General features: G+C 43.6%; 1 protein-coding gene across 2 annotated transcripts in view; it reads right to left on the bottom strand.

Annotated features, from left to right (window-relative positions):
• BEND4 (BEN domain containing 4) overlaps positions 1 to 23557 on the bottom strand; it is a 41361-nt gene that overhangs the window by 10454 nt on the left and 7350 nt on the right. For both annotated transcript variants that reach the window (XM_004268314.3, XM_033425510.2), the window contains exons 2-3: positions 22537 to 23103; positions 11951 to 12042 (exon numbers count right to left, since the gene is read on the bottom strand). In XM_004268314.3, the coding sequence (XP_004268362.1) occupies positions 11951 to 12042; positions 22537 to 23103 (659 nt within the window). The remainder of the gene's footprint in view (positions 1 to 11950; positions 12043 to 22536; positions 23104 to 23557) is intronic.

Below are 23557 nucleotides of genomic sequence, written 5' to 3'. Positions count from 1 at the left end.
TCAGAACGGGGCACTTTTCAAATTACATTTGCATTTTCTATAACAAGAGCCAATGAGGTATAATGAACACCTTTGAAAGAGGAGCTATTTATAACTTGCATTTTAACAGGTAGGTTAAAATCTGTCAAGATCCAATGACAGGGAACACTATTTAAATATAACCTGTAACTTTCCTTTTCAATCTATTAAAATATGCAAAAATGACTTTGAAGAGTGTGATCAAACAGGTCTCTTCATCCTTTGGTTGGCGGTTAAGTACTTTTAGAAATGATGCTGGTGGGCTACTTCCATAAGGTATTTTTTTGTGTTTCATGCACCTAATATCTGATAGCCATTGTATTTCAGTGGAAACATTAAACAGTGAATTTTAAAGAGGGGGCATTGTGGAAACAAACAAAAATCACTAATAATAATGCAAAACAAGTTTTCTCAAATTATAGCTTCTGCAAATGCCACTATGTCAACTCAAAATTTTTCTTACTTTTCACCTTCATAATTTATGTCTGCTATAAAATTCCCAGGCTAAATAGTTGCACTGGGACTAATTACAGGAATTTCTGTAACATTTATAAGCCATGTTTAAGTCAATTGCACCTACACGACCATTATTTTGGCTCTGGTTGTCCATAAAATTCTACAGTCCAGGGCAAATTAATTAACCCATGATCTCAGCTTTAATGTACTTCTTCCCCAGTAATTAAGGTGTACAAAATAAAGAAGGGAAACTCACTCAGTTTTACAACTCTGCAAATTTACTACAGGTTATAAATTTGGCACTATTTGGAACTGATAGGTTTTAATTTTAAAAAGTGCTCTGTTCAGTTAAGCTCTGAGAAGGGCAAATGGTTTAGGAGCCAACAGGAAAGAAAGAGGCAGCAGGTATGGCCATGAAACTGTGACTGAATTATACCCATGGAAACTCATCACCGCAGCATTCATACTCCCTTGAAATAGCAGGAGTGTGACTTTGTGTCCTTTTTAAGGGAAGCAGCTGAGGGAGGTGGTTTGTGGTTTGAATTTAGAGTCAGCCTGGGTTTGAACTAAATCTCGGTTCTGGGTTTTATTTGTTGTTTCTTGAGCAAATTACTTTAACTTGTTGGACCAAAGTTTCCCCATCTATAACACGGGAAGAACTAAATTATCATGGGTTTAAAATACGAGTACTTGGGAGCATAAACCAACCCTTGGCTCTGTGTACTACGTGTGATCAAAAGATGGGCAGGAGCCCAGAGGTTCCGAAGGGTCCTTCAGCCCAGGCTGCTGTTTCACGGCAGGAGGGGAGAGATGGAGGGACGACTGGAGTGACGGGCCGTGCCGATGGAGAAGTGAGGATGAGAGATGTAAAACCAAGGTGGTCAGGCAACCAATCCACTGAGCCAGGGTACGGGGGACTGAGGAGTGAAGATGATTCCCAGGTGCAACGGGGGTGTCCTCCACAAAGATAAGGAACAGAAGGTTATGGCTGGGGGGAGGAGGAGGCAGATAGCAAGGAAGAACAGTGCCTGACATATACTAGGTGCAATGAACATCCATCGGGTGGGTGACTGATGCAGTAAATACTACCGCGGCTGGCACGGAGCAGACACTCAACACCGGTGGCTACAATGAAGAGCTCTTAATTTTCTTTTTTTGCGGTATGCGGGCCTCCCACTGTTGTGGCCTCTCCCGTTGCAGAGCACAGGCTCCGGACGCGCAGCCTCAGCGGCCATGGCTCACAGGCCCAGTCGCTCTGTGGCATGCGGGATCTCCCCGGACCGGGGCACGAACCCGCGTCCCCTGAATCGGCAGGCGGACTCTCAACCACTGAGTCACCAGGGAAGCCCCGCTGTATGTTTTAAAAACAGCTTTCCCTCGGGTGTGTGAGCTCATCTGGCAAGCCAGAATGCCCGCGGCTGTTTGGCCAAGAAGGTTAAATCCTCTCCCAAAGTCTCACAAGTCAAAAGGCACAGCTGGGGAAGGCGGAAGATGGCGGAAGAGTAAGACGCGGAGATCACCTTCCTCCCCACAGATACACCAGAAATACATCTACACGTGGAACAACTCCTACAGAACACCTACGGAAGGCTGGCAGAAGACCTCAGACCTCCCAAAAGGCAAGAAACTCCCCACGTACCTGGGTAGGGCAAAAGAAAAAACAGAGACAAAAGAATAGGGACGGCACCTGCACCAGTGGGAGAGAGCTGTGAAGGAGGAAAAGTTTCCACACTCTAGGAAGCCCCTTCGCGGGCGGAGACTGCGGGAGGCGGAGGGGGGAGCTTCGAAGCCGCGGAGGAGTGCACAGCAACGGGTGCGGAGGGCAAAGCGGGGAGATTCCCGCACAGAGGATCGGTGCCGACCGGCACTCACCAGCCCGAGAGGCTTGTCTGCTCACCCGCCGGGGCGGGCGGGGCTGCGAGCTGAGGCCGGAGCGCAGGGAGAGGACTGGGGTTGGCGGCTTGAACATAGCCTGAAGGGGTTAGTGCACCACAGCTAGCCGGGAGGGAGTCCGGGGAAAAGCCTGCACCTGCAGAAGAGGCAGGAGAATTTTCCTTCCCTCTTTGTTTCCTGGGGCGTGAGGAGAGGGGTTTAAGAACGCTGCTTAAAGGAACTCCAGAGACGGGCGCGAGCCGCGGCTAAAAGCGCGAACCCCAGAGACGGGCGCGAGCCGCGGCTGAAAGCGCGGACCCCAGAGACGGGCGCGAGCCGCGGCTGAAAGCGCGGAATCCAGAGACGGGCGCGAGCCGCGGCTGAAAGCGCGGAATCCAGAGACGGGCGCAAGCCGCGGCTAAAAGCGTGGACCCCAGAGGCGGGCGGGAGACGTTAAGGCTGCTGCTGCCGCCACCGAGGGGCCTGTGTGCGAGCACAGGTCACTCTCCACACCCCTCTTCCGCGGAGCCTGTGCAGCCCGCCACTGCCGGGTTCCCGGGATCCAGGGACAACTTCCCCGGGAGAGCGCACAGCGCGCCTCAGGCTGGTGCAAAGTCACGCCGGCCTTTGCCACCGCAGGCCCGCCCCGCACTCTGTGCCCCTCCGTCCCCGCCGGCCTGAGTGCGCCAGAGCCCCCAATCAGCGGCTCTTTTAACCCCATCCTGTCTGAGCAAAAAACAGACGCCCTCCAGCGATCTACACGCAGTGGCAGGGCCAAATCCAAAGCTTAGCCCTGGGAGCTGTGAGAACAAAGAAGAGAAAGGGAAATCTCTCCCAGCATCCTCAGAAGCAGCGGATTAAAGCTCCACAATCAACTTGATGTACCCTGCATCTGTGGAATACCTGAATAGACAACCAATCACCCCAAATTAAGGAAGTGGACTTTAGGAGCAAGATCTATGATTTTTTCCCCTTTCCTCTTTTTGTGAATGTGTATGTGTATGCTTCTATGTGAGAGCTTGTCTGTATAGTCTTGCTTCCACCATTTGTCCTAGGGTTCTATCCGTCCATGTTTTTTTTTTAATTTTTTTTCTTAATAATTAATTTTAATAACCTTATTATACTTTACCTTCGTTCTTTCTTTCTTTCTTTCCGTCCTTCCTTCCCTCCTTTAGACAACGAATCATCCCAAATTGAGGAGGTGGTCTCTGACAGCAAGATTTAGGATTTTTCCCCATTTACCTCTTTTAGTGAGGGTGTATGTGTATGCTTCTGTGTAAGATTTTGTCTGTATAGCTTTGCTTCCAACATTTGTCCTAAGGTTCTATCCGTCCCTTTTTTTTTTTTTTTCTAAATAAGAATTTTTTAATTCAATAACTTTATTATACTTTATTTTATTTTTACTGTATCTTCTTTCTTTCTTTTTTCCTTCTTTCCCTCCTTCCTTCCTTCCTCCCTCCCTCCCTCCCTCCTTTCTTTCCTTCTTGCCTTCTTTCCTTCTTTGCTTCTTTCTTTCTTTCTTCCTTCCTTCCTACCCTCCTTTCCTTCTTTCTTTCCTCATACTTCTACTAATTCCCTCTACTTTTTCTCCCTTTTATCCTGAGCCTGTGGATGAAAAGCTTTTGGTGCTCCAGCCAGGAGGCAGGGCTCTGCCTCTGAGGTAGGACAGCCAACTTCAGGACACTGATCAACAAGAGACCTCCCAGCTCCACATAATATCAAACGGCGAAAATCTCCCAGAGACCTCCATCTTAACACCAGCACCCAGCTTCACTCAACGACCAGCAAGCCACAGTGCTGGAAAACCTATGCCAAACAACTAGCAAAACAGGAACACAACACCACCCATTAGCAGAGAGGCTGCCTAAAATCATAATAAGGCCACAGACACCCCCAAACACACCACCAGACGTGAACCTGCCCACTAGAGAGACAAGATCCAGCCTCATCCACCACAACACAGGCACTAGTCCCCTCCACCAGGAAGCCTACACAACCCACTGAACCAACCTTAGCCACTGGAGACAGACATCAAAAACAGGAGGAACTACAAACCTGCAGCCTGCAAAAAGGAGACCCCAAACACAGTAAGATAAGCAAAATGAGAAGACAGAAAAACACACAGCAGATAAAGGAGCAAGATAAAAATGCACCAGACCTAACAAATGAAGAGGAAATAGGCAGTCTACCTGAAAGAGAATTCAGAATAATGATAGTAAGGTTGATCCGAAATCTTGGAGATAGAATGGACAATAGATTGGACAAAATGCAAGAATCAGTTAACAAGGACCTAGAAGAACTAAAGATGAAACAAGCAACGATGAACAACACAATAAATGAAATTAAAAGTACTCTAGATGGGATCAATAGCAGAGTAACTGAGGCAGAAGAACGGATAAGTGACCTGGAAGATAAAATAGTGGAAATAACTACAGCAGAGCAGAATAAAGAAAAAAGAATGAAAAGAACTGAGGACAGTCTCAGAGACCTCTGGGACAACATTAAACGCACCAACATTCGAATTATAGGGGTTCCAGAAGAAGAAGAGAAAAAGAAAGGGACTGAGAAAATATTTGAAGAGATTATAGTTGAAAACTTCCCTAATATGGGAAAGGAAATAGTTAATCAAGTCCAGGAAGCACAGAGAGTCCCATACAGGATAAATCCAAGGAGAAATACGCCAAGACACATATTAATCAAATTGTCAAAAATTAAATACAAAGAAAGCATATTAAAAGCAGCAAGGGAAAAACAACAAATAACACATAAGGGAATCCCCATAAGGTTAACAGCTGATCTCTCAGCAGAAACCCTACAAGCCAGAAGGGAGTGGCAGGACATACTGAAAGTGATGAAGGAGAAAAACCTGCAGCCAAGACTACTCTACCCAGCAAGGATCTCATTCAGATTTGATGGAGAAATTAAAACCTTTACAGACAAGCAAAAGCTGAGAGAGTTCAGCACCACCAAACCAGCTTTACAACAAATGCTAAAGGATCTTCTCTAGGCAAGAAACACAAAAGAAGGAAAAGACCTATAATAACGAACCCAAAACAATTTAGAAAATGGGAATAGGAATATACATATCGATAATTACCTTAAATGTAAATGGACTAAATGCTCCCACCAAAAGACACAGATTGGCTGAATGGATACAAAAACAAGACCCTTATATATGCTGTCTACAAGAGACCCACTTCAGACCTAGAGACACATACAGACTGAAAGTAAGGGGATGGAAAAAGGTATTTCATGCAAATGGAAACCAAAAGAAAGCTGGAGTAGCAATTCTCATATCAGACAAAATAGACTTTAAAATAAGGACTATTAAAAGAGACAAAGAAGGACACTACATAATGATCAAGGGATCGATCCAAGAAGAAGATATAACAATTGTAAATATTTATGCACCCAACATAGGAGCACCTCAATACATAAGGCAAATACTAACAGCCATAAAAGGGGAAATCGACAGTAACACATTCATAGTAGGGGACTTAAACACCCCACTTTCACCCATGGACAGATCATCCAAAATGAAAATAAATAAGGAAACACAAGCTTTAAATGATACATTAAACAAGATGGACTTAATTGATATTTATAGGACACTCCATCCAAAAACAACAGAATACACATTTTTCTCAAGTGCTCATGGAACATTCTCCAGGATAGATCATATCTTAGGTCACAAATCAAGCCTTGGTAAATTTAAGAAAATTGAAATTGTATCAAGTATCTTTTCTGACCACAACGCCATGAGACTAGATATCAATTACAGGAAAAGATCTGTAAAAAATACAAACACATGGAGGCTAAACAATACACTACTTAATAATGAAGAGATCACTGAAGAAATCAAAGAGGAAATCAAAAAATACCTAGAAACAAATGACAATGGAGACACAACGACCCAAAACCTGTGGGATGCAGCAAAAGCAGTTCTAAGGGGGAAGTTTATAGCAATACAAGCCCACCTTAAGAAGCAGGAAACATCTCGAATAAACAACCTAACCTTGCACCTCAAGCAATTAGAGAAAGAAGAACAAAAAAACCCCAAAGCTAGCAGAAGGAAAGAAATCATAAAAATCAGATCAGAAATAAATGAAAAAGAAATGAAGGAAACAATAGCAAAGATCAATAAAACTAAAAGCTGGTTTTTTGAGAAGATAAACAAAATAGATAAACCACTAGCCAGACTCATCAAGAAAAAAAGGGAGAAGACTCAAATCAATAGAATTAGAAATGAAAAAGGAGAGGTAACAACTGACACTGCAGAGATAAAAGAGATCATGAGAGATTACTACAAGCAACTCTATGCCAATAAAATGGACAATCTGGAAGAAATGGACAAATTCTTAGAAATGCACAACCTGCCAAGACTGAATCAGGAAGAAATAGAAAATATGAACAGACCAATCACAAGCACTGAAATTGAAACTGTGATTAAAAATCTTCCAACAAAGAAAAGCCCAGGACCAGATGGCTTCACAGGCGAATTCTATCAAACATTTAGAGAAGAGCTAACACCTATCCTTCTCAAACTCTTCCAAAATATAGCAGAGGGAGGACCACTCCCTAACTCCTTCTACGAGGCCACCATCACCTTGATACCAAAACCAGACAAGGATGTCACAAAGAAAGAAAACTACAGGCCAATATCACTGATGAACATAGATGCAAAAATCCTCAACAAAATACTAGCAAACAGAATCCAACAGCACATTAAAAGGATCATACACCATGATCAAGTGGGGTTTATTCCAGGAATGCAAGGATTCTTCAATATACGCAAATCTATCAATGTGATAAACCATATTAACAAATTGAAGGAGAAAAACCATATGATCATCTCAATAGATGCAGAGAAAGCTTTTGACAAAATTCAACACCCATTTATGATAAAATCCCTGCAGAAAGTAGGCATAGAGGGAACTTTCCTCAACATAATAAAGGCCATATATGACAAGCCCACAGCAAACATCATCCTCAATGGTGAAAAACTGAAAGCATTTCCACTAAGATCAGGAACAAGACAAGGTTGCCCACTCTCACCACTATTATTCAACATTGTTTTGGAAGTTTTAGCCACAGCAATCAGAGAAGAAAAGGAAATAAAAGGAATCCAAATTGGAAAAGAAGAAGTAAAGCTGTCACTGTTTGCAGATGACATGATCCTATACATAGAGAACCCTAAAGATGCTACCAGAAAACTACTAGAGCTAATCAATGAATTTGGTAAAGTGGCAGGATACAAAATTAATGCACAGAAATCTCTGGCATTCCTATATACTAATGATGAAAAATCTGAAAGTGAAATCAAGAAAACACTCCCATTTACCATTGCAACAAAAAGAATAAAATATCTAGGAATAAACCTACCTAAGGAGACAAAAGACCTGTATGCAGAAAATTATAAGACACTGATGAAAGAAATTAAAGATGATATAAATAGATGGAGAGATATACCATGTTCTTGGATTGGAAGAATCAACATTGTGAAAATGACTCTACTACCCAAAGCAATCTATAGATTCAATGCAATCCCTATCAAACTACCACTGGCATTTTTCACAGAACTAGAACAAAAAATTTCACAATTTGTATGGAAACACAAAAGACCCCGAATAGCCAAAGCAATCTTGAGAACGAAAGAAGGAACTGGAGGAATCAGGCTCCCTGACTTCAGACTATACTACAAAGCTACAGTCATCAAGACGGTATGGTACTGGCACAAAAACAGAAAGATAGATCAATGGAACAGGATAGAAAGCCCAGAGATAAACCCATGCACATATGGACACCTTATCTTTGATAAAGGTGGCAGTAATGTACAATGGAGAAAGGACAGCCTCTTCAATAAGTGGTGCTGGGAAAACTGGACAGGTACATGTAAAAGTATGAGATTAGATCACTCCCTAACACCATACACAAAAATAAGCTCAAAATGGATTAAAGACCTAAATGTAAGGCCAGAAACTATCAAACTCTTAGAGGAAAACATAGGCAGAACACTCTATGACATAAATCAAAGCAAGATCCTTTCTGACCCACCTCCTAGAGTAATGGAAATAAAAACAAAAATAAACAAATGGGACCTAATGAAACTTCAAAGCTTTTGCACAGCAAAGGAAACCATAAACAAGACCAAAAGACAACCCTCAGAATGGGAGAAAATATTTGCAAATGAAGCAACCGACAAAGGATTAATCTCCAAAATTTACAAGCAGCTCATGCAGCTCAATAACAAGAAAACAAACAACCCAATCCAAAAATGGGCAGAAGACCTAAATAGACATTTCTCCAAAGAAGATATACAGACTGCCAACAAACACATGAAAGAATGCTCAACATCATTAATCATTAGAGAAATGCAAATCAAAACTACAATGAGATATCATCTCACACCAGTCAGAATGGCCATCATCAAAAAATCTAGAAACAATAAATGCTGGAGAGGGTGTGGAGAAAAGGGAACACTCTTGCACTGCTGGTGGGAATGTGAATTGGTTCAGCCACTATGGAGAACAGTATGGAGGTTCCTTAAAAAACTACAAATAGAACTACCATATGACCCAGCAATCCCACTACTGGGCATATACCCTGAGAAAACCAAAATTCAAAAAGAGTCATGTACCAAAATGTTCATTGCAGCTCTATTTACAATAGCCCAGAGATGGAAACAACCTAAGTGCCCGTCATCGGATGAATGGATAAAGAAGATGTGGCACATATATACAATGGAATATTACTCAGCCATAAAAAGAAACGAAATTGAGCTATTTGTGATGAGGTGGATAGACCTAGAGTCTGTCATACAGAGTGAAGTAAGTCAGAAAGAAAAAAACAAATACCGTATGCTAACACATATATATGGAATTTAAGAAAAAAATGTCATGAAGAACCTAGGGGTAAAGCAGGAATAAAGACGCAGACCTCTTAGAGAACGGACTTGAGGTTATGGGGAGGGGGAAGGGTGAGCTGTGACAGGGCGAGAGAGAGTCATGGGCATATACACACTAACAAAGGCAGTAAGGTAGATAGCTAGTGGGAAGCAGCCGCATGGCACAGGGATATTGGCTCGGTGCTTTGTGACAGCCTGGAGGGGTGGGATAGGGAGGGTGGGAGGGAGGGAGACGCAACAGGGAAGACATATGGGAACATATGTTTATGTATGACTGATTCACTTTGTTATAAAGCAGAAACTAACACACCATTGTAAAGCAATTATACCCCAATAAAGATGTTAAAAAAAAAAAAAAAAAAAAAAAAAAAAAGGCACAGCTGGGAACCCTGTCCCCAAATTCAGAGTTGCCCCTAAAACCAGAGCTGAGGCTATTTCAAGATGGGAGGTGCTTGAGATGAGAGAGCTGGCAATCCAGGGAAGGTGCCCTCTCCAAGCTTGAAAGCATCCACTCCTGCAGAAGAGCTCAACAGCCCTTCCAAAATGTAGAAATACCATTTGGAGGCCATTTTCAAGAAATAAAGAAAGGGAAGGAGGCAGAGAGGAAGGAAGGGAGGAAGGAAGAAGGAGAAAGAGAGAAAGTCATTTATAGCCCCAAACAACTCACACTGCTCTGTGCTGTGGATGAGGTTACCCATGCTGTTTCAGCACAGCTAAGAGAAATCAAATATGATTAAATAATACTACTGAGAAGATGCTCATTTGCCTGAAATGACAATAAAAATAATATAGTAATAACGATGATGGGTAATAAAGTTTTAAATAGTCCTATCTGGAGGAAATGTAGATATTTCCCTTATTTTTATATTTTTATAGAATTCTCTTCATATTAGCCACCAAAAGGGTATTGGTGACCTATACCAACTGACCTATTGTCAAGTCACTCTGAACAAACCAATTTAAACAGCACTTATTTAATGTCTTCATAGAGTCATATCCAGATGGAAGACGGAGGTGTATATTAACTTTTAAGTAAGTTCTGATTTAGTCTCATGAACAATGTGCTCTCTGAGCACAGAGGAGTGTGGCAATCAGGAAGAGCTTCTGGAAGAAGTGGGCTTTTCAGATGTGCTTTTTGTATAATAGAAATGTCAAGTTAAAAAATGTGGACCCGGGACTTCCCTGGTGGTGCAGTGGGTAGGACTCCAAGCTCCCAATGCAGGGGGCCTGGGTTTGATCCCTGGTCAGGGAACTAGATCCCACATGCATGCTGCAGCTAAGGAGCCCAAAAGCTACAACTAAGGAGCCCACCTGCTGCAGCTAAGACCCGGCACAACCAAATAAAATAAATAAATTTAAAAAAAAAAAAAAAAGGAAAGAAAATGATTGGAAGGACTTTGGGTTTAAAAGAGGGGTCGGTTAAAAAAAAATAAAATGTGGACCCTATTTTAGGGAGCAAAGGATTTTAAGCATGTGACATTTATTTTGGATCTGTATTTTAGAAAAATAACTTTCCAGTGTGGAGCACGGAGAAGAAAGAATCTACTGCGACAGCCCAGGTGACACGTGACTGAGAATGAACTAGAGACAAGAGGCTATTCAACGTGACCGTCAGGAATGAGGAAGAGGAAGAGTCTGTGATGCCTCGAAAGTTTCTGCCCAGGGTTGGTGCTGCTTTTATTGAAGAGGAAACAGGAGTAACGATGGGTATTCAGAGGAGGCATGGTGAGTTCCACTGGTCAGGCAGTAGGACACAATGGTCTGGAGTCGAGTCCTGGGGATTGGGGTCTAGATCTAAATTTGGGACTCGTAAGTCCACACATGGTTGATGTTCAGAGAGAGCGTAACTGAGCAGAGAAAGGTAGTGCAGAGATGAAAGGTCAAAGTCCAGAGAACGGTGGTTGGAAAACTCCTTAAAGCTTAATAAGAAACGGACGGGGAACCACAAGAGAGTCCTGACACAAAGGCCCAGAGAAAGGGAGCAGCTGGAGGAGGGGTGAGGCCCTGCGGATGACGAGGGCTGGAAAATGGGCCCCTGGACTGGACAACTGGGAGAGTAGCAGGCTGGGGGGGGCTCTCGCAGACCATTCGCTGCGTCGTGGAGGTGGAGCCGGATTACGGAGGCAGGGGAGGGCAAAGGAGAACTGAGAGTGGAGCAATGAATATACACCAGTCTTTCAAGTGTTTAATCACGGAGAAGAATGAGGTCCCCATTCAGCAAATGCCTTCGATGACACGCACTGGGGATGCCAATGGGGACGAGACCTGGGCCCAACCTTCAAGGAGCGGGATGTGTCGTGGTGTAGGATGAAGGTGCCGATAGGATGCTTCGGGTGATGGAAGGAGAAAGAAAAGATAATCACTGAGGGATGGAGGGAGAATCAAAGGAGGGCTGATTTTCAGGGTGGGAAGACTTGGAACAAACACTGGCTCTGCCTGAGGGAACGACAGGTGGGTTCTCTGTGCCAAAAGAATGGGGGGAGACTTGCCCGCAGGATTTAAACTATGTCTTTTTCTCCCCCTCAGAGTACAGAGTTGAACCTTCACGATGCATGACCTTTCTCCACAGGATATATACTCACCCATAAACCTCAGAGTCAAACATGTATTTTGCTAGCCAATCTGTTCTGGTATATATCTACATGGGTAAACTACCGGGGTGCTTCATCTTAAGGAAATTCCACACGGAATGAGACCTACCTCGGCCGGCTGGTCGGCTGGCTGTGGGATCACAAGCTGGTTGTAGTGCTGAAGCAACGTCTTCAGGTAGTCTAAAACCGTCTGGCAGGGCACTGGGTAGAAGAGATTGCAACAATTGCACATTAGCTATTTTGTGCTGGGAAAATAAAAAGCTTTAAGGTTTAAAAAGATTTTTGATGCAAACTTCTAAAAAAAAAGACTCATTTTCTAAAGGAAATAGAATCTTCTCTCATTTGACATCTGTAGTTATTTCAGTTTGTAAATATAGAACAGATGCTATGGTTCGGGGAGAATTTTTAGGCTCAGCACAGCTCACTGAAAACTTTTAAGTCAAACCTACTCTAAGATGAATCTGGGTTAATAATAATGATATCACACTGAACAACTCACAGAAGAGACATGTCTTCTTTGACTCAAGTTGGAACATTAGCACCCGACGGTACTTTTTAAAATTAAAGTACTGAAAACTAATGTTTCACTGGTTTTGGATCAATGATATAATGTTCATTTGTAGTGCCATTCGTTCCTAGTTCTTCAGGAAAGCAGTAAGCCATGCACTTTAGACCTGCTTCCTGACACAGACACATGTAGTTTTTCTGGTAAGTGTCTCACTCCTCCCCTCTCCAGAAACTCACCTGATCTGGTCCAATTCAGATTCGGTTATTATGTATTTCATTAACTGTTGCACTATATTTTGTGAGGCACAGTCTTACAGAATCACTGAATAATCACAATAAAACGGAACAGATGTTAACCCAACGTAGAGTCTGACATTTTTTTTGTACCATTGCATAGATAATTCTTATATTTTAAGATTTATATTAGAGCCCTTTCCAGAGTATTAACTGATGGCTTTTAAAGGTCTTCGTAACTTAGTAAATAACCTAACGGATACGAATTATTGCCATCATCTGTCTTGGCTGTGTGTTTTCTTAAGATGTTTTTGTCACATTGAAGAAAATAATAAATATTTAACCTAAACCCTAATTTTAAAGTATCACCACTGAGCCTTCTTCACTTCATTTTTCTCAGCACTTTTTTGAGAGCAAACTGAAATTATCTTTATCTCCTGCTAACAGCGCTGGGTTTTTCAGGTGACATCACACTGCAACATACATCAAAAACTACATCGCCATCCTTCTGAAGAATTTGAATGATAAGAAGTAGAAGTAGGTTAGGAAATTTTTCTTCTTGCCAAAAAATATTTTCTTAAATAACATCCTTATAGACTTGTGTCTTACAGACCGGTGTCATAGGTCACTCTTGTATAGTCATTTGAATATATTCTTCAAATTAAAGAAGCAGTTTCAGGACAACCGCAAGACTGTGCCTTCAACAAAAAGAAGGCACGTGTGTATCAGTCTGAAGTAGGACTTTTATTAAACCAAAGTTGAATAAAACCTGTCCAGTACCTCTAATTTCATCATCCTATTAAAAGACTAACCCACTTTAGAGCTCACCCTGACGTAACTAAACCCTTTGTTTTATTTATAATTCGGCCAGACCTTGCCCAAGTTCCTTTGAAGGGGCGCACTTACTGGCCAACAGTTCTATGTTCTGACAGACACTTTCACCCTGGGTATGGCTGAGTAGAGACTCTGAGTCACTGAGAGCTAGAAAATCCACTTTCTAAACCACACCACTTCTGCTAGGGTATGCAGTGTTCACCAAAAAGTCTGAGCAAGTTAACTGAATGACAAACAAGAATTTCCCACATTACTAGAGTTCCACAAACAAACAGTCTAACCCACTTTGCTCTCGGTGAGTGAGAATGTATCTTCTGGCAATGGGCACGGATTACAGGAGAAAAGCAGAAGCCGTGAGAAGCTAACGGAGACAGGAAACAAGTTTGCTGTTGAGTTCTGGCTTTTCATTAACTGTGTGGCCTCTGGGACTCCATTTAACTTCTGTGCGTGAGTCCCTTCTACACATTGCTGAAAAGAAGGATCTCGGCAGCAGCAATGCAACTGTGTATACGTCACTGCTTTTCCAAGTGACATGTGAGAGGTATTACTCTGAATTTAGTTTGGAAGTTTTAGTAAAATTTGTAAATACTCACTGACTAAGATTTGAACAAAACTTCTTCTGATACTTTATCCATACTTTACATTTGTTTAGGGAAAAAGTGTTTAAGTGAAGCACAAAAACTCTTACAAAACTGAATATTCAGTGTGACCTCAACCATGTTAAAAATAATTATGTGCGCAGAGAAGAGATTGGAAAGAAATAAACCAAAGTGTTAATAATTTAAAATGATTATATTTTGGTAACAGAATTAGGGCAGTTATTATTACCTTTATCCTTTATCATCCTTGTAAAAACCAGTTTAAAAAAAGTTCTACAGCGGGCATGGATTATAACTACTTAGAAGTTGTCTGAAGAATGTCTACATGACTGTCATCTCCCCTTCCTTTGCTATATATGACCTTCAGTGTTGCCTGTGTAGCCCTGGAAGGGCTTGGAGGACGACTCTCCCATCCCTACACCCCCAGTATTTAGGCAGCAGTGCTAAGCCCTGAGCGAGGCCGGCTGAGGCACATGCGCTGGAAGAAAGTGGAATTTCATGTGACTTTACTGGCTGTAAGGCTCTCCTGAAGGCAAGTGGGTCCTGTGGGTGGTATCTGGGCACAAGGCCGAAGGCCAGGAAGACTTAGCTACTGAAGTGACTCTGCACAGTTGGCGGCTGTACTGTCTGGGAGACTCTTAAGTAAGGGCCTTCCAAGGAGAACTGCTCTGATTCTGTTTTTGCCTATATTAAGGGTGCTTGGGTCTCGAGTACCTAATTTTCCTGGCAGATCATTGCATTAACATCTTGATCAGTTTCTCTTCTTGTTCCTCAAGCATTATTTAATCTACTTTGCTATATAATTTTTTTTTTAAGAAGATGTTGGGGGTAGGAGTTTATTAATTTATTTTTGCTGTGTTGGGTCTTCGTTTCTGTGTGAGGGCTTTCTCTAGTTGTGGCAAGCGGGGGCCACTCTTCATCGCGGTGCGCGGGCCTCTCACTATCGCGGCGGCGTCTCTTGTTGCGGGGCACAGGCTCCAGACACGCAGGCTCAGTAGTTGTGGCTCACGGGCCTAGTTGCTCCGCGGCATGTGGGATCTTCCCAGACCAGGGCTCGAACCCGTGTCCCCTGCATTAGTAGGCAGATTCTCAACCACTGCGCCACCAGGGAAGCCCTATAATTGTTTTTTTAAAGACTCAAAACATTTACCTCCAAGTATACCACATACAATTTTATAGGGAGATTGAAATTGTTTACTGTCCTCTGACGACCATGCCATCTGTGTGCTTATTTCAAGTGTCCTATTCATATCGTCTCCATAAAGTATAAGTTCCGCAATTGTAAATGTCTAGAAATAAACAATGAGCTTTAAGTGTTACTCAGCCTACAGACGCATGGTAATTCTCTTGATTATCACAATGTCCTGTCTCTGTTTAATTTAATTGACGTGTGTAGCCGCTACAACAGAACGTGCTTGACACTGGGCTGGGAATCGGGGTTATGAGGATGACTGTGACTTAGTCTCTATCCTCAAGGACCTTACACAGCCTGCCTCTCCTCGTATCAAGACCCCAGAAGAGACAGACACACAGAGAGTAAAAACTGGCCCTGATACAGACTTCAACAGAAGCAAGTATGATGTACGACAGCAAGCGGTTAATGCTGCCGGGAAACTGGGGGAGGGGCTTGTTATGGAGGGGTGTCGCCTGACCTGGGTACTGATGGCTGAGGAGGAGTTTCTCGAGTGGGGAAAAGGAGGATATGTTGGAGGGACAGCAGGAGTTAAGGGAAGACCAGAAGCAAGTGCACAGCGGCTCAGGAATCACAAATTGTCCAGAGGGGTTGGAACACTCGGTGTATGGTGGGAACTGAGGGATGAGTCTCCAAAAATGAACGGGAAGACTCAGGCAGTGAAGGATGTCACGTACCACACTGAGGGGGCTGGAATTTACTCCATGGGCCAATAGAGGCTTTTCAGCAGTGGGTGACGTGGGCCTTTTCAGTTGGCAAAGCCTGGCGTCTGGGGGAGTTGAGTGGCTATCGCCAAGAATCCATATGGTGAAACAGGCCTGGATGAAAGCAATGGGGAGAGGGGGGAGGACCCCATACCGGTGGGTATGTACGAGGTGGAATCCAGAGGAGAGGAGGCTGACATCAAGGAGGGAGAGAGATGGTTATGGATGGAACTGCGGCTCCCAACCTGGGTAACTAACTGAATGCTGACCTTTTTACAAGGTAAGACTACCATCAACAATCTGAGAAAACCACTTAAGATTTCTGTATGATCAGGCACAGGACCATGTCCCTGTTTCTTTTTTTTTTTGTTTTTTTGCGGTACGCGGGCCTCTCACTGTTGTGGCCTCTCCCGTCGCGGAGCGCAGACTCCGGACACGCAGGCTCAGTGGCCATGGCTCACGGGCCCAGCCGCTCCGTGGCATGTGGGATCTTCCCGGACCGGGGCACGAACCCGTGTCCCCTGCATCGGCAGGCGGACTCTCAACCACTGCGCCACCAGGGAAGCCCCCTGCCTCTCTGTTTCTTAAGGTTGCTCTTTGTTGAGTGCTTCCTGGAACACCTAGCAGGCACTCGGTTGCTACTTAATGAACTTAATACTTCCAGCATTCCAGTATTATTAACCTCACCTTACAGAAAGGGGAAACCGAGGCTCAGAATGGTTAAGTAAGTTGCCTAAAACCACAGATAGCAAGTGGCAGGAGCAGAAATCCAAACCCAGGTTTGACTCCAGGGCCATTTTCTTCAGCCCACGCTGTTCTGTGTCCTTCAGTCTCACAGCTACCGCCAATAGTCGTGCTGACTTCTACCAAATTCTGAGTAAAAGAACTCAATCCTTTATTGCTCTCTGTTCCTGTCACTCGCTCTAGTTTTTTACTCAGAACATTCATTCTCCTTAGAACGCGCACATTAAGCATGATCAATGTGTTTCTCGGGACCAGAAGTCGACCTGAGCCTTCTCCCACAGGCACTTCTGGGCACGTGGGCTGGAGGGTGGTACGAGCACGGGAGAGCACTGGCACTGTGACACCACTTACTCCAAGGGCTTTTTGTTCTTAACAAAACTAGTTATCCAAAAACAGACACCGATTTATCTTTTTAAAATCTTCGTACGTAGAATATCCTTACCTAGGACCAGCACTTTGTACGTAATCCAAGGTTAATTCTCTAGTTTATAGCCTCCTGAGTTAGTACAGTTGATCCTCATTATTTGCAGGTTCTGGACCTGCAAATTTGTCTACTCGCTAAAATGTATTTGTAACGGTCAAATCTGTATTTGGGGTGCTCTTGCGGTCACTGCGGACTTTGGCTGGTCACTGAGAATCTGAATTTCTGGAATCACACACCCCCAGCTGAGGTTGAACAAGGTAACACTTGGCTTGCTCGTTTCGGCCCTCATACGATAACAAGGGTTCTTTTCATGTTCTGTTTAGTGCCATGGTTTTTGCATTTTTGTGCCTTTTCTGCTTGGTGATTTCACTGTTTAAAAGGAGCCCCAAACGGAGAGTTGAAGTGGTGTCTAAGTGTTCCTGAGCGCAAGGCTGTGATGTGCTTCAAGGGGAAAATGCGTGTTAGATAAGCTTTGTTCAGGCTTGAGTCACAGCGTTGCTGGCTGTGAATTCAGTGCTAACCAACTAATACTATATATTAAATAAGGGCTCGTTAAACAAAAACATACTTAAAACGACGTTTTGTGATTGGCTGACGAAAATGTTGCAACCAGAGGCTCTCGGGAACCGAGGTCTGTATTTCCCCTCAGAGTAATGCCTTGCTGATTCAGTGCTCACAGCTTACAGAATAGAACGACTGTGAATAATGAGAATCGACTACATTTTGAGGGTGGAAGAGGGTAATAAACTAGCTCTGGAGTCAAGAGGCTTCGATTCTAATCTGAGGTCTGCCACAGACTTTACCTGTCCAGGTTGCAACCTCTTTGTCTGTAAAATGGGAATATTAATTTTTGTTTGGAGTTATGAAGATAAATTGAGATGATCATAAATGTACTTTTTAGAAAGTAGAAAGTTCTTTACTAATATCAACAATAAGTGTATCTTCTCTATATTTGGCACTTAGAAAACTTCAAGGTTTTTTTTTTTTTTTTTTTTTTTTTGCGATACGCGGGCCTCTCACTGTTGTGGCCTCTCCCGTTGCGGAGCACAGGCTCCGGATGCGCAGGCTCAGCGGCCGTGGCTCACGGGCCTAGCCGCTCTGTGGCATGTGGGATCTTCCCAGATCGGGGCACGAACCCGTGTCCCCTGCATCAGCAGGCGGACTCTCAACCACTGTGCCACCAGGGAAGCCCAAGGTATTTTTAATGTGTCATAATTATTTTACTTTGGAAGTTATTATTTTTTAAATTTTATTGTATAGTTGATTTACAATGTTGTCTTAGTTTCAGGTGTACAGCACAGTGATTCAGTTTTTTTATATATATATGTATATATATACACATATATATTCTTTTTCAGATTCTTTTCCCTTATAGCTTATTACAAAATATTGAGTACAGTTCCCTGTGCTATACAGTAGGTCCTCGCTGATTATCTATTTTGTATATAGTAGTGTGGAAGTGATTTTTTTTTTTTTTGCGGTACACGGGCCTCTCACTGTTGTGGCCTCTCCCGTTGCGGAGCACAGGCTCCGGACGCGCAGGCTTAGCGGCCATGGGCTCACGGGCCCAGCCGCTCTGCGGCATGTGGGATCTTCCCGGACCGGGGCACGAATCTGTGTTCCCTGCATCGGCAGGCGGACTCTCAACCACTGCGCCACCAGGGGAGCCCTGGAAGTGATGTTTTAATTACCATACAGTATTTTATATTTCTAACACCCACATTTTATCATATTTTTAAATCTCAACTTGGTGTTCAAAGATAATTATAATGTGCAATTACGATTCGCAGTGTTTTTTCTTCTTCCTTAGTGGAACATAAAGTATTGGTGTGTCTTACATTCAATGGGGGCTTAAATTAGATGAAATATGGTACTTTATACCCACCCTCCCTATGAGTTCTCTTCACCCAGTGCTGACTGTAAGCTTTCTGAATAAATGTGACTACTCTAACCTGACATCTTCTCCATAGAGAAGTTTGCCCATCACCATTCTTCTTCTTCTTTTTTTTTTTTTTTTTATGGTACGCGGGCCTCTCACTGTTGTGGCCTCTCCCGTTGCGGAGCACAGGCTCCAGACGCGCAGGCTCAGCGGCCATGGCTCACGGGCCCAGCCGCTCCGCGGCATGTGGGATCCTCCCGGACCGGGGCACGAACCCGTGTCCCCTGCATCGGCAGGCGGACTCTCAACCACTGCGCCACCAGGGAAGCCCTATCATTCTTCTTTTAATAACCTCTCAGCTCTTTGTATTCCTGATCCAAATGTCTTCCTTTTGTGACTTTTTCTTCTTTTAACCTATTTTCACTTTCTTTTAAAAAATTTAAACTTTTAAACAGACTTTCTATTTTCTAGTGTGATAATCTAATGCAAAAGAAAATGTGCTAATGCTATTTCCTGGGATAAAATATTTAATTGCCTATATCTGCAGATAATTCTGGAAAGTAAGTTAGACAGCACTTTCTAGAAGCCCCTTGTTTGCCCGTAGTTGATAATCAATAAGACTTTGTTGAATGTTTCACAAATAATACAATAAACAAAGGCCCTCTCGGGTGGTGCCAGAAAGAATACCCCTCCCCGGTCCCTCCTTTCGCTGTCACCTTCCTTTCCGCCTTTTACAGCTACCCAAGTGAAAGCATTTTTTCCTGTAGACTAATAGGCTCATTTCTTTTGAACTCTCAGTTCAAGAACTGCTCCCAGATATAAATGCTTTATTTAAGGGGGGGGAAAAAAAAGAAAGAAACTGGAATCTCAGAGTTGCTCAACAGCCTGACTCTGGAAAGAGAGGGAAGCGCCTGAGGAACACTGCCCCCGAACTGACCCACTGCAGGTGCTCCCATCATCTTGCTCACCTCATTTCCTCCGCTAACTGCTGTGCGCTCCTCTCCCCTTTGTTCATCCACCCTGCCTGGCTGTAAGAAGAGTGATCGTACAACATACGGGCAGATTCTACAGGAAGAAAGCCCCAGGTCCTTCCATGGAAATGTACGGCCTCTAGGATAACAGAGGCCTACTGGGATCATTGGGAAGCACGGATACTGCTTAGGGAAAATCGATCCCAAATCTCACAGGAAAGTTACGGCTTGCAAAATATTCTTGTTACGTACAAAACCAGAGTATTATTGCTGTACTTTTCTTCATATGGATAAAAGTAACAGATTCCCCCTCGGCCCTGCCCACACCAAAGGCACAGCTCGTAGAATGCCAGAGTGGATTCCTGGGTGATCACCCACAGGCTGGTTTGCTGTTTAGCCAAAGATGGAGGTTGGGAGGTGAGGAGGGCAAGAGGGCAGTTATGTCTCTCTTTGATTCAAGTCTTTCATCTCGAGGGGCACTTTCAACCTGACGCCCAATACTAAGGTATCCCTAGGTAATGAATCCAGGAGTTAAGTAATCACAAATGGCTAATCTTTCCTGCATTTCACACTATTTTTTTTCTATTCATAATTGACAAACTGAGTCTCCTCTATATAGTTGAATTTCAGTATGGATTATTTAAAGCAATCATGGCTCTCCACATAGAATTGGTTCAAGTTCATGGAGGGGACTCTTTACAGTAACAGTGGTGGAATGTTTACAGTAACAGTGGTGATCATTAGCCTAATTTCAACAACTGTCATTCAATGTCTGACCATCAAGAGGACTCAAGAAACTGCAGCATTTTCGTCTTTCTGGGAAGCAGAGAAGGACAATGATTAGTGGCAGGCCAGCAATGAGTTATCCCTGACACAGACATTTCATCTGTACGGATTTAGGAAACAACAGGTGGAGTGAACCCCAAATTTGCTTGGTAAGTTTACCAAGGACAGACGGCTCACCAAATATTTACGGTTAGGAATTAGGCAATAACACTCTGGACATTTGTGTCACCTGTCCTTGCACTCTGAAACTCTTCCCCACAGCTCTGAATGGCTGATGCAAGGATCTGCAGTTGGCTGATCTCCAGGACACTATCTTCTCCCCTAATGAAAGAGGAGTGGGGAGTAAGATGCAACATACTCTTCTGGCGGTAAAACCAATAGTTCACGTAATTTATGAAACTGTGCAAGTTGTAAAATCCAAGTGTGTCAGCTGCACCCATATCTCTTTGACTCGGAGAAACCAGTAGCGCTCTGGTTCTACCGCATTCTTCTGGGTCCTGCCAGTCTCTCTGCTGTAGTCAGATCCGGCCTGGCAGGGACAACGCCAAGACTCTGCATCTAACCCCAGGGCTCAAATGTAACAACAGAGAATGGATTTCCTTCACCTCTTGCTTCTCTCCCACAACTGCACTCAATCTAATTCCAAAACGTTCTGAGCCAAACCTCAGCTCTATTTGGGCAATCCTCTTAAATGAAAGGACAGAAGGAAAAAAATAAATTTCTGATTTGGCAATTCTAATAAGCAAATGGGTAACTTTCTTCAACACTTCCTTCTTTTTACCTCAGCTGCCAAACTGGGTGGTGCAAAGACACCGAGTTAGGAAAAGAACGTAATTTCTATTTCTATTTATGGATCAGCCTTAAAACTTTTAAATATGTTATGTATGCTTTATTTTGAACATATTAGTATGCAAGTATATGTATGTAAATAACCAATGAATGTGTACATTGGTAGCTCAAAAATTTTTATCAATGGGCTGCATGATTAAAAAGGTCTTAATGTTTTTTATAAGCCACAGACATGCAGGAATGACCTCAAAGATATAGGCAAAATCAGGAGCTCTCCAAATAGGGAAAAAAATGGCTTTGCAACCCAGAGAAGATCTTGCCATAAAGATGACTTTACTACTCTGCAGATCTAGTGTCTCTGCGAGGCGGTAAAATGCCTCACGTTTAGCCAGGAGCACCACTAGTTTGCGACCAGCTTAATAACTGGTCTGTCTTTGAGATATTCCTTTTAGTTTACAGTTGCATATTAACTTTAAGGGGGAGTTTGCACGCTAAAAAGAGACCATGCCTATTGAAACTTAACAAGAAAGGGGAGAAGTTAGTGGAATAGAAGAGACCATTTGTTCTCTGAGCCCTGCCTCTGTAGTTATCATTTCATTTTAATTTCTCTCATGGACTAATAAAACACATGTATCAAAGTCTTTAAAAATACAAAAGCCATTTTAAAGGAACAGGGTCACTTTTTGAAGAAAATTCAAGCTCACAGAACCTGGCCTATTTCAATCTCATTGCACTACATCTGGGAATCACTTTTGTATCAGTGGAGACATCTTTTAATTGGACCACAGTTTTCAGGCCTACACCCCAGAAGACTGTGGCTTAAACACAGGACAAGGCTAGTGGCTCATCTTGAAATTTCCATTTGGCACTGGTAGGCTAAAACTGTGCATGCCAGTTTTTCTAACTCTTCTACATCACCGGCCCAAACAACAACAAAAAGCCACACATACACGCACACGTGCATACATACATGCAGATGGGACACTGGAAAGGAATGAGTTGCAGGTGGCTTGCAAGAACAGGGCAGGGTACCTGGGATGCTCTCTAACTTTCTTCTGAGCTCTTCATTTTCTTGTTGCAGTGACACCACCTCCTGCTCCAGCTCTTGGCACCGAGGACAGTAGCCCTCCTCTTCCTCCTCCTCTTCTTCCTCAGGCAGCGTAGAAGAGGATGGGTGACCGTGGGATTCGGATGTCGCTGGGGAGGTCCAGCCACCTAGTGTGTGCACGGGGGACGTTGCTAGAGGATCCACGTCCGCCAGGTGGCCATACTCACTGACTGAGGAGGTGTTTGCAGTCGGAAAGCTCCCGGAGAGCAGGTAATTTTGTAGGGAGTCAGTGAAAACCCTCAAGAAGGCAGAAGTCTGTTGTTTCCTTTGCATATATTGCATCTCTATGTCTACACTGTCTGAGGTCTGACTGTGGACCCCTTTGCCAACAGGGCACTGCTCCTGTCTTTCGGTGTAACTTGAGCCTTCCTGCTTTACGCAAGAAATCAGGGATTGAGAATGGCTGGAGTCCAGAAGCTTTCCTCCACAATTTAAGAGGCTAAGGACTCGGCTGCATTGTTGAGCAAAGGCGTCCAAGATCATACGACTCTCTGAAATACAAGAGAAGACACGTCAGAGACTGCCAGCCAAGACAAGGGACAAGTAAGGTCCTCGATCTAGAGTTTAACATTAAAAAATGTCAAAAACATGGACTTCTACTGCCTGCTACACACACAGGTGACATGGTGCATCCACTTCTAATAGGATGCATGGCTTCCGGCTGCTCTGTGACTGGTGGGGTGCCTGATGAGCCACCCCTAACTTGACTCTGGGAAATGGCTGGACTGCGAGACGGGGGCACCGGATAGAGACTCCCTCTCCGTGGTTATTAACCGGCCTGCACAGGTCTGAACTCACACCTTTGGCTTCATTAATATCCTTACTCTAATGAATCGAGCCAGCCCTGCAGACTCAACTCCTCATTGACAGGAGGGCTTACAGCAATCATTACGTCTATTTCTGGAGTGCCCTCATGCCCTTGCTATTAATCAGCTGATACAATCC

Source organism: Orcinus orca, chromosome 4 (assembly GCF_937001465.1).
Source record: "Orcinus orca chromosome 4, mOrcOrc1.1, whole genome shotgun sequence".
Lineage (NCBI taxonomy): Eukaryota > Metazoa > Chordata > Mammalia > Artiodactyla > Delphinidae > Orcinus > Orcinus orca.
The sequence above is the reverse complement of the archived record's forward strand: the minus strand, read 5'-3'. Positions and strand labels throughout refer to the sequence as shown.